Source organism: Carassius auratus, chromosome 5 (assembly GCF_003368295.1).
Source record: "Carassius auratus strain Wakin chromosome 5, ASM336829v1, whole genome shotgun sequence".
NCBI lineage: Eukaryota > Metazoa > Chordata > Actinopteri > Cypriniformes > Cyprinidae > Carassius > Carassius auratus.
In genome coordinates, this window is record NC_039247.1 from 21,187,833 (window position 1) to 21,199,993 (window position 12,161).

Genomic DNA, 12,161 nt, shown 5'->3' on the forward strand with positions numbered 1-12,161 from the left:
GACTGCTCCATCTGTTTCCTTTGAAAGTGCTATTTCCTACAAAGTCCAGTCAAGTCGAATCAAGCTATTACCCCTAATCCCTTTAGGGCTAGTTGACTTAATTCAGCTACACAGATGAAGACTGTTAAGACGCAGAGAAACAAACACACACCTACTGAAGGCCCCGGGAGTTTGACACAAGATCTTCTCTTATTTTTGAATGAAATAATGGATTTTTGCTCAGGACATTGAAGGTTTCTCGGTGGACATGGGGAAGTGTGTGACTTTGCTTTCTTTGTGTCTTCACAAGCTGATTTATTTCCATTTCTACTATTTGCATTGACTAACTCAAGCACCGATGGGGTTCTCCAGGCGGATACATTCCTTTGGATGATATGTTGTGGAAATCAATCTTTTGGGATTTCCTTGATTAAAGAGAAACCCACCAGGTGAGATTTACCACCTTGATTTGTCATATCTGGCTGTAACCTTTTATGGTTTGGACTATTAAAGACAGAGTTTTGCTGAAACTATTTACATCAGTTACATCAGTACATTTCAATTCAAGGAAATGCCCAGAAAAGGTACCAAAGTACTATGTCTAATTTAATGGTCATCTATAATGAAATCTTTAACCATTTTTTTTTTAAATAGGCAAGATTTTGTATGTGTTAAATTATGTTACAAACAAAGAAAAATTATAAATGTATAATTAATATAATATTTTTCATATAGCAGTAGCACTTATTCCACTTAACTAAAAAGTTGTGAGATAACTACTCAGGCTCTTAAACTTAAAGACTATGAATGAATAACAGATGATTTAGTGATTTAGAGTGAGGCAGGGTCTTTCACAGAGTCACAGGTGTGTGTTGACGTCGTCTGCTCTGTAAAGAAGATTGAGGCCAGTGCGAGAGAACAATGAAGCCAGAGTAACTCGCTCTCTGGATCTCATTAACGTGTGCAACAACATGACATTTGGTGTTCATGCAACAAACTTGAAATATTGTACAGTATTTTTATTATCATCAAATCTCTGATATGATTTACCAGAGTATTTCTTTTTTTTTTTTGGTCTGATCTATAGTATGTAATAATATATTATATAATATAATAATGTATTGTGTAAATTGTGTACTATCGAAAAAAGTATTTTTTTTTTACATTTTTTTTTATATTGTGCATTTATACTTTTGTAATGCAATTTGTATTAAATAAATATATAAAATACGATTCAATGTGCTTGATTCATAAAGTGTCATACAAGTGCTTAATAAAAGTGCTTGACTTGACATTTTCTACCTTCATCAGAAGCTATGGGGTGTGGTGCCACAAAAACCAGCAAATTCAACAGACGATTTGATAAAGGTAAAATGTTTACAATAACATTTATATGAATGGCTCGTGCAATTCAAAGAATATATGTATGTTTGTGTGAGTTTTGTTTAGTCGAAGACTGTTTAGTGTGAATATAACTTGACCTAAAGACTTCTTCTTCTTAAAACAGATGGACATGCCATCCCAGGTGAGTTTTTACCAGTGCAGCAAAGCTTGTGTAAAACCTTATTTATGACAACATGGTTGTCAATTAATTCTGTGCAATGTCAATATATAAGTAGGCTAACTAATTTACTTTCTAAACCTTTCTTCTTTTCATGCAAATCTACAGCGGCCATAAGTAAGCAAAACTCATCTTTTTTATGACTACTGTGATATCTGTTTTGGGTAGCACATCCTGTACAGTTATAAGACTTACAGTACAGTAAAAGTTTGTCTTATAAGGAAAAGAAAACAGCCTAATATTTAAATCTTTAAATATATTAACTACTGTTTCTTGGTAATTTTGTGAAATTTACTTTGCAAAAATCTAATCTTACACCATTTTATTGTGTGTGTGTATAAATAATAATATCTCAAATGATACTCTACTGGGTGTAAATCTAGAAGCTCGACATGAATACTATTGCACTTATAACAAAATGGTTTAATTATATTTAGTTAAACCAAAAGGAAAAACCCTTTCTGAGCTCTTTTGCATTCTCTTGAAAGCAATAAAAGCAGCGGTGCTGATCCAGCGCTGGTACCGACAGTATGCGGCTCGCATGGAAATGAGACGCAGATACACCTGGAACATCTTCCAGTCCATGGAGTACGCAGACCTACAAGACCAGATCAAAGTAAGACATCCATTCTCAACGCTATTTTTAACACGAGAGCAGGTGAGGCCATTTGGAACTTGAATGTGTGAGGCTTACGGTGTCATGCTGTGCAGCTGTTTTTTTTACCTGTACAAAAACAGTCTATTTTGCTGCATGATATTGCAAACAGGTATTTGTTATCATATTATTTGAATTCATTATCATAATCCAAAAAAAAACAAACAAAAAAAAAAACACTGGTTTGTAGTGCAAATCTATTTACTGTTTACTGTAGTACTTTGACAAACCTCTAGTTATTTTTGGTCATTCCACGAAATGGGTGCCTTTTGCGTCCCTATGAAATAATCAAGCATAGAATTAATATAACAACAACAACAACAAAAATGATTGTGATTTAAAAGCATAACAATACTATGTATTCTTTCAAAAATATTACATCAACATAACATCAAAAAAGTCAATGAAATATTATTTTAAATAATCTAAATAGCATTTGTACTAATTAAGGGTAGGGGTTTTGGCTTGTCCCTCACTATGATTTTTCTTTTTCAGCAGGACTCTTATTTAGCAAAATGAAGGCAAAAATGTGTTGTTAATAACTGGTTTAAGATGATGAGATAGAGTAAAAATATTTTTTCCCATAACTCATTGTTTTTATATGTTTTATTCTAAAGCACTTTTTTAAATATCTCTCTTATTTAACGTGGTCACCCTCCAAAATAAACGAGTATATTCTTGGTAATCCGAATGACAAATATAAATATATTTTCAAAAAATCAAAAATTTGAAATTCTCAGAACCAAATGCTGCACACATACATACATATGTGAAAAAAAAACTATTGCATAGTTCTTATCAAAACGTTTGTATACAGTAATGCTTGTGTCTGTAACAGGGTTGACAAAAATATCAAAACATGGATAGTCTATCCAAAACATGCAAGCTTGGAATTTTTGAATGAATTGACTTAATTTAACTGTGAAAACGGTGAACAAATGTAATATATGACAAATACATTTCTTTCTCACTTTCTCACACAGTTATACAATTTTCTTGGTTACCTGATGGATAACTTCACTCGATCAAGCAGTGAACGTAATCAAAGCTTCTGCATATAAACACATAACACATATAAAACCTTCCCCAGAAATGTATCCATGCTGAACACATGCTTTATGTTTTATCATGTAGGAAAACTGATCTCACACATCTTCCGAGAAAACGAGGTTTGCAGAGATGCAGAGTGGGAGAGATACTTCAGCTTCACCAATATTGATGTCCCAGACATTTACGCTGGCCCACGACTAACCTTTCCTTTAGATATGGACCAGGTGGCTGATCTTGTAGAGGCCTTTAAAAACAAACAAGTAGGTGTTTTCCAGGAGGATGCATGAAATATATGTTTATGTATAAGATAATCAGATGTCTTTAACCATGCATATTTCTGGTTTCTCCAAGCAGCAGCTTCACTCTCGTTACGTTCTTCAGCTTCTTCTGGAAACATGGAGGTTGCTCAGAGTGTTGCCAAATATCAACCGAGTCTCGACATGCCATAGCAAAGAAATAACCATTTGTGGTGAGAGTGGCTGACACATTTTTTATTTGTTATTAAAACACTATTCAATGCCCCTTTTAAATAAAATGATGAACTTTATTACAGGTGATCTACATGGGCAATTAGAAGACCTGCTACTAATATTTTACAAGGTTGGCATTCATTTATTTTACTCTCAGCTACAGTATTGTGTTAGCTTGATAAAGCATGGCTTTAATATATCTGTTCCTATGGATTTGGGGGGGGTTTATTTTTCCAGAATGGAATGCCGTCACTGGAGAAACCTTATGTTTTCAACGGAGACTTTGTGGACCGAGGCAAAGACTCCATGGAGATTCTGCTCATACTGTTTGCTTTCCTGCTTGTGTATCCTGGAGATGTTTATCTTAATCGAGGAAACCATGAAGATCACATCATTAATCTGAGGTAATGGATACAGTATGTGCTGAACACATGTATTCACTAATACACTATATAAGATACTCTTAAAACTTTGGACAGTACTTGTATTTTGCAGTATCCAAGCTTAGTAAGTTTAAAGCAAACGATACCAGTACTTTATTAAGAGTCTGTTTACTTCTCCACTGCCGTTCCATACATGCACGTTTTATAGACTCCGAATTACTAAATAGTTTCATATAAGCCACTCTAGTAACCACTAGGGGGCATAAGCAGACTTCCAGGGGTCCACAATAAAGTTAAACTTTTATGTTAACATAATCTTAATTAAAATGCTAGAAAAAACACACTAAAAATAATCTAAAAATGTTTTTTTTTTTTTCAATTTTCAGTCAGAAATTCCTGGTAAATTTCACATTTAATTACAAAGAAACACATTGTAATAGTGTTGTCATGTTAAATATACTCCAGTAATCTTTTATTGACTTCAAATAAATATTTCAGAATAATTTCGTTTTTCGAAACTTTTTTACGGTGTACAACAGAAGTACCAGAGGTACATATCAGATTAGAAAGAGCGGCCTTTGAATACTGTCATGGACAAAAGAGACCCTTGGAGTCAAACATTTCGAGAATCACTGGTCTAGATGAGTCAGCGTACTAATATTTGTGAGGATCGGTCACAAGGTGATACTATAATATGATAATCAACACTTAACGTCAGACCTATAAGAGAATGAATAAGAATAAAGATTCTGTTTTCATCTGAATCAAATGCTCTGATTTATTTCCCTTTTTCTACAAGAAAAACTTCCACTTTGAATTCTGTTTTTGTGAAAACATGTTGTTTTCTCTTCAAAGGTATGGCTTCACCAAAGAAGTACTGAGCAAATACAAGGTAGGCCATTAATTAGGCCTAACGTTACATCTAATGTCTGTGCACGGTAATTCCTCAGAGTTTGTTTAGCATGTGGTGTTAGCCGTTTATCTCTGTTATGAAACAGTAAGGGATTTCCTTCTAAGAACAGCACCTATTAACAGAAAGTGGCCAGCTCAGACTTACAGTTTAAAAGAGGACACTCTGGTCAGTTCTCCTGCAGTTATTTACACAGTTAATGTGGGTCAGTCCTCGGTAAGAGGATTACAACAAGCAGGCTTCAAGACTTCATGTGCTCTCTCTCACCGGTGGCTGTTAACTAACTAGATTAGAAATTAACAAACCTTTGACTGCATATTATGACACCTTAGAAGGAAATTGAATAAACGGATACAGAGTTATTTTCATACCATTGGAAAGGTATTATATTAGAATTTTAAAGAACTTCTGGCTGTTAATTAGCTGGAAATCAAATAAACTTTTGATTGAAATGTGATTAGTGGGAAATAATATACAGTTATGAGTCATTTGTATTGTATTTATACTAGTATTTTAAAAGAAAATTGGCAAAGCCTTTATGTATTATTCATTATAAAAGTATTCATAATGTATGTTGTTGTTATACATTATATCTTTTCATAAATAATTTGAACCAAAGTTAAAATGCATTATAATTTTTGAAGGTTTGTTTATCTAGTATAATGTGTTTTAATGCATGATACTTTCAATGATGATTATTATAATGTTTATTCATGAGATCATTCTATCAGTGCATTATAAGGTGCATTAAAAGGCATAATTAATGCATTAAAATTACTTTTAAAATGTGTTATATATAGAGGTTTCAAGTAAAGAAAATGCAGGTTAAGCAATAGGACAATCTTTCGTCAATTTTTTTTTTTTTTTGGCAGATTTAAGGTCAGTGGCATTGATTATAGCTTTGTTCATATTTTGAAATATATTACATTTTTCAATATTTATTATTTTTTTGTCTATGTAGTTTTTATTAAGTTTTTATTTACTCCAAAAAAAAAGAAGAGTAACATTGCCTTTGCAATAAGATGAAAGATTTTTTTTCAATGAATTTTATTTCAAGTGTGTATGTTTATTATAGTTTTAATTGTAGTCAATGATAATAACTCTGCTGCAATATGATAATATCTCATTACATCATCAGTAATGTGTTCTGCTCTGTTCTTTTGCCTTGTTTCTGCTCTAACCTTCACATTATGGGGCAGTTTATTTGATGTGCTTTGTTTCCTCAAATCTCTCATCTGTTCAATCACATTAAGCTGCATGGGAGGCGTATTCTCAAGCTGCTCCAGAAGATCTTCAGCTGGCTGCCTTTAGTGACAGTAATCGACCAGCGGGTGCTGATAGTCCACGGAGGAGTCTCAGACACCACTGATCTCGCTCTGATAGCTCGAGTGGACAGACACAGAGTGAGTCCAACGAACGGTTAACATGTTGTTAAAAGCATGAACATCTCCTCTTTTATAACTGATGTTAAAAAATATTGTACTTCTATAGTATGTGTCTTCTCTGAGGCCTCCTAAGAAGAAGACTCCATCACGTATTAATGTATATGCGAATTCAGAGCGTTTACCTGAGACGGTCCTCTGTAAGAATACAATGGGCTCGCTGACCTTTCCCAAACCGTTTGGTGCTCGGGACAGTTTTCAGAGACGCTCCCTTCAAGACTTCTCAAGCACCATGGCTCGGACGCTTGAGGGGGAGTTTGAGGTTCGTCGTAGACAAGCAGAGTTTAGTCTGTCCAGCTTCAGCAAGTCTCACAGTATACTGAGCACTGCTCTGTCGCCTGACTCTGAACCAGACTCATCACAGCTCACCGACAACAGCAATGATGAGTGGAAACAGGTGGGCTACTCCCAGTATCCGTAACTATGGCCTAATGACTTTTCCAGTTGTTTGTGATTTACTGAACAGTGTTTAATACTTAATACTTTAGGGATTAAGGATATTAAAGTATTAAGGATACAGAGTTTTTACATTTTTTATAAAAAAATAAAATATTTTTGCTCAAAATTTCTACCTGATGAATTATTTTTCGAGCCTGGCATACTCTCTTTAAATTTAAAAGTTAGATTTTTTTTTTTTTCAATGAAGAAACATTATTCATTCAGTAAACAGTTCCTAAAATAACTTTTCACCACTGTAAAAATAAAAAATAAAAAACTTTTGTGGAAAGGAAAGATTTCATGGATGTTAAAGGTTCTTCAAGCATAGATGCCAATAAAGAATCCTTGTTTGTAAGAGTGTAACTAGAAAAATTTGTTTATACATGTTTATAAAATGTATAAAAGGCCCAAGATTTATTAATTTATATGACTTTTCCATGTCAAAATTTTTAAAATAATATTCTTAATATTCTTAAAATAATAAAGTTTTTGAGGAGGGAAATTACAAAACGAAATAGCTTGATTTTTGTAGTTGTCTGAGCTTTTTTAATATTAAGACTATCTAAAATAATTTTAGGTTAATTTGTGGACTCCGGCTCCTTGGTCAAGAACAACTGTACCAACACAATACATGTATAGTTTTGCAGCATTCATTTCAACTCATCCCTCAGTGTATAAACACACAAACTGAATTTGGAGTACTGCGCTTAATGTATGGAAACTTTTGGAAAACACTAAATAAATGTTAAAATGCAACCCCCCCCCCCCCCACACACACACACACAAAATAGAAGTAAGTTCTTGAAGTATATTCACAAGAAAAATGTAACATGAGACTAGTGGGATACATTTGCCATTTAATCTGGAACGTTTGCTTTAAATGCAAAGCAAATAGTTTTACATTTTCCTCTTGTGTGCCATCAGATTTTGGACCTGCTGTGGAGTGACCCCATGTCTCAGGACGGTTGCATTCCCAATGAGGTCCGTGGTGGAGGCTGTTATTGGGGTCCTGATGTCACAGAAGACTTTCTGAACAGGCACAATCTCCAGCTCATCATCCGCTCACACGAGTGCAAACAGGACGGATACGAGTTTTGCCACAATCGTAAGGTGAGGAATGCAGTGACCTGAGCCCTCAGACAGACTTTTGAGAAGAAAATAATAATGATAATGTCAGTTTGGCTAATATTAAAGCGGAGTTATTTCCGATAGTTTTTAGATGTGTGTAAGGCAATGACTGAATTTATATGAACATACTCATTTGAAGCCATTTCATGTACTTATGTTAATTTTAGCTCATGTTAATTTAAAGCAGTTTTTAGGACACTGTGTTTTTAGGACACCTGTGAGTAAAGTAGTTATTCTCTAGCCGAGCTCAGAGTAAAATTAATCTGCAGAGGTTGCCCTTTCATATCTCAAGGAATGCTAGTTCTCATTTACTGTACAGTATGTATTATAAGCATAATAAGCATCTCAAAAGCTTCTCCTAAAAAATCAATTTGAAAAGAATATAAAGAGAGATAAAGAGTTCAAGGTAACACTTTCTTTTAAGAACCAATTTTCACTATTAACTACCTGCTTCTTTGTGTGCATATTACTAACATACTGGCCTTTATTAGTACCTACAGTATAAAGCATATATCAATGGCTTATTCTGCATAACCGTACTTTAGGCCCCTTAATCCTACCCTGTACCTAAACTTAACAACTATCTTGCTAACTATTAATAAGCAGGAAATCAGGAGTTCTCCTTAGAAATTTTTCCCTTTCTTTTAGGAGAACATCAAGATAATTGTAATTTGTTTTTAAAAAATCCCATAAAAGCTTTGTTTTTTTTTCTTCTTCGTAGCACAATTTAAGATATTTTGGATGAAAAAAACGGGAGGTTTGTGACTGTCCCATAGCCGGCCAATAAGTTACACTGTCAAGGTCCATAAAAGTATGAAAGACATGGTCAGAATAGTCCATCTGTCATCAGTGGTTCAACCGTAATGTTGTGAAGCGACGAGAATACTTATTGTAAGTGAAGAAAACAAAAGTAATGACTTTATTCAACAATTCCTTTGTCGACAGTCTCTGTGTCTCTCCACATCACTGTATGCTGCGTATGCTCTTCTGTATCAGCTGCGTCACAAGGATGCTCTGTTTTCTTTCAAATCAAAGCTAAATACACGTAGAAACAGCGGCTGAACCACTGATGGCAGATGGACTATTCTGACGATGTCTTTCATACTTTTCTAGACCTTGTCAGTGTAACTTATTTGGCAGTCTATGGGACAGTCACAAGCCTCCCGGTTTTCATCCAAAATATTTTAAATTGTGCTCTGAAGACGAACAAAGCTTTTATGGGTTTGGGGTTAAGTGATTAATGACAACATTTTCATTTTGGGGTGGAGGATCCCTTTAAGGTTGATTTGATTAGGTTGATTATGGTTGTCCCTCCATGTTTTTTTCAGGTCCTGACCATTTTTTCAGCCTCTAACTACTATGAGGCTGGCAGTAACAGAGGAGCCTTTGTCAGACTGGGTCCAGATCTCGTGCCCTACTTCGTTCAGTATCAGGTCACCCATATGACCCGAGGACTGAGCTTTCCACAAAGGTAAATCGACATGATACCATCAGCCGTTTGAACTAGACTGAACTAGAGGAAGGATTTTCATTCACAATTTGAAATGTATTGTCTGGTATTGATGTAGGATTTGGTGCAAAAACTACAGCAGATGTTGTGTTCGAGTGTTCAAGATTCATTGTCATTTTTCTGGCTCATTTCTTGGTGTTCTTTCAGTGTAAAACGCACAGAGCATACAGCTTTCAAAGCCCTACGAGAGCTACTGTTTGTGCACAAGTCAGATCTCCTCAGTGCCTTTCAAGAGATTGACAAGGAGAACACAGGTAAGCACAACTATCTATAAAATGTGCATTCAGTATTCTGACACCTATTGTTATGATGATATCACTACCACTTCTTAACTAAATAAATGATCTTCGACCCGACAGGACTGATCTGTTTGAATGACTGGGCGAGTGCAATCGAGCGAGTTCTTCACCTGGATCTGCCTTGGCAAGTGCTTCATCCTCAGCTACTGTCCAGCACCAAAGAAGGAAAGCTGGACTATCAAGGCTGGTTCCGTGATCTCGCCCTAAAAAAGCCCAGATCCCAGGTAAAGCAGCTCTTTTGATCACGTCTGCTGTGTTTGTAATGCAGAATGGCTGTGAATATGTTACATTAACTGCTATCCTCTGTTCTGTCTACAGCACATTGAACAGACTATGCTGGAGACACTTTATAGACATCGCTCCACACTAGAGACCATTTTCAGAATAGTGGACACCGATAATTCAGGTATGAAAAATATATGCAGATAATAATAATAGCTCTTTATCATTATAGATCATACTGTGAATGATTCATCCATGTAGGTTTCATTTTTAATGCTTTTTTGATCAACATAAATGTCATCTTCCAGTGAAAACAACAGACTTCTCTCTGGTGACGTATATGCCAGACGTTTCTCAGTCATTTATTTACTCATTTATTCCCACTCATTTATTCTCACTATTAACTAACCATTAACTATGACTTTTGCCTCAATTAACTCCTTATTTGCTGCTTATTAGTAGTTTATAAGGTATTTGTTAAGTTTAGGGTATTGGGTAGGATTATGGATGTCATGCATTATATGAACTTTATAGGCACTAATAAACAGCCAATATAGACATGCTAATAAGCAACTAGTTATTAGTGTGAATTGGACCCTATACTAAAGTGTTACTGTATTTTTTAAATAAATGTTCAAAAAGACATAAACTCATAAAAATGACCCATTTTACATATATTGTGGCCTATATTTCTGAGTGAAATGGCTTCTTGAATGAGAAAGAGATCATTGTTGTTTGCTAATTCTCATTGGTTGTGGGAAGGGATGGAGTATTCTTCCACTGCAATATTTTACTAAAATAAGAATTGTCAATTGACCTTTTGCAAAGACCTGCCCCCCTTAGTTACTGTTGCTACATCCGACAAGCCATGGTGCTCTCACCGTAGTGAAAAATACATCGCAGAGCAAAGAGGACAGATTTAGCATTATGACAGGTCAGCCAATCAGACTCCTGGCGAAGGGTCAAGTGATTGCGCAGTGATTGCCCTGTTGAAGATAATTCCTGCTGAGAACAGACAAAATGTAACTGGGTGGCTTTGAATATTACACTCCCATGACCAGTGTTTGCGTTTCTCCCAGGTCTCATCACTTTTGAGGATTTCCGTCAGACGTTGAAGCTGCTCAGTGCCTATCTGAAAATGGAGATCTCTGACGAGGTCATCAACGGGCTGGTTATCAGCACCGACACAAATAATGACGGTAGCATTGACATTGATGAGTTTATGGAGGCTTTCCGGCTAGTAGACAAAAGCAGACTCGAGAGGGGTCAAAGTCTACTAAAGCTCAAGCAGGACACTGACAAATGTCTAACCTCGCAGACTGTAGACAATCCAGCTTCACAGACTGAAGATCTGTTATAAATTATAACCTTCCCTTGGTATTTAACCCTGACGCCAGATTAAACCTTTTAGACTTTAATGCTCCTCTCTTAACCAAAAATAATTAATGGTGCAGGTTTAGAATACACCTATGTTCAGTGCTTAATAATAAATGTTATCTGATATTTCAAAGATTTATGCATTTGGTTTTATCTCCCCTAAAATAAGATAAAAAGGCTTCTAGTGTTTGCCTTCATTGTCTCTGACAAATTTATTAACATATTCTGTATCAAAATCAGCGATCAGTATCTTGATAATACTCCATGACATGACTATATAGACTAAATGTTGGACATAATCTATTTGTTCTATTGTCTGTGTGAATGTGCAAGTAAATGTTTGAAAACGTCTTTTACTGCAACTTTTCTGTGGGTTTTAAGAGCAAGTGTGTTTATAATAAGAGGTATGTTGACATCGAGCTCTGTGATCTGTTGCTGTAAGCAAATAAAAGGCATTGTCCTAGAAAACAGACCACCCAAAAAACAGACTGGTGCTGTCCTTTCCCACACACTGACTGAAGGATTTTGGTAGGGTTTTGTTATTAAAAATAACATAGGATAGACGGAGTATAGTCTATTTGCATGTTTCTTAAGCATTCTATGACCTAAAATCCATTCCCAAACACATACATACATATTTTATATATATATATATATATATATATATATATATATATATATATATATATATATATATATATATTATAAATCATACACGCATACTCTAGGAAACCTTG

The 12,161-nt window shown here is 35.0% G+C and overlaps 1 protein-coding gene across 1 annotated transcript; it reads left to right on the forward strand.

Annotated features, from left to right (window-relative positions):
- Positions 1-11: 11 nt before the first annotated feature.
- LOC113080907 (serine/threonine-protein phosphatase with EF-hands 2-like) lies at positions 12-11,896 on the forward strand. Its single transcript, XM_026252967.1, has 19 exons — positions 12-428; positions 1,291-1,347; positions 1,487-1,504; positions 1,649-1,657; positions 2,029-2,156; positions 3,179-3,233; positions 3,330-3,505; positions 3,600-3,714; positions 3,799-3,845; positions 3,953-4,119; positions 4,954-4,990; positions 6,262-6,411; positions 6,500-6,847; positions 7,813-7,998; positions 9,345-9,487; positions 9,674-9,780; positions 9,886-10,049; positions 10,144-10,231; positions 11,127-11,896. The coding sequence occupies exons 2-19, from the start codon at positions 1,296-1,298 to the stop codon at positions 11,405-11,407; spliced, it is 2,271 nt and encodes a 756-aa protein (XP_026108752.1). The 5' UTR covers positions 12-428; positions 1,291-1,295; the 3' UTR covers positions 11,408-11,896.
- The last annotated feature ends 265 nt before the right edge of the window (positions 11,897-12,161 follow it).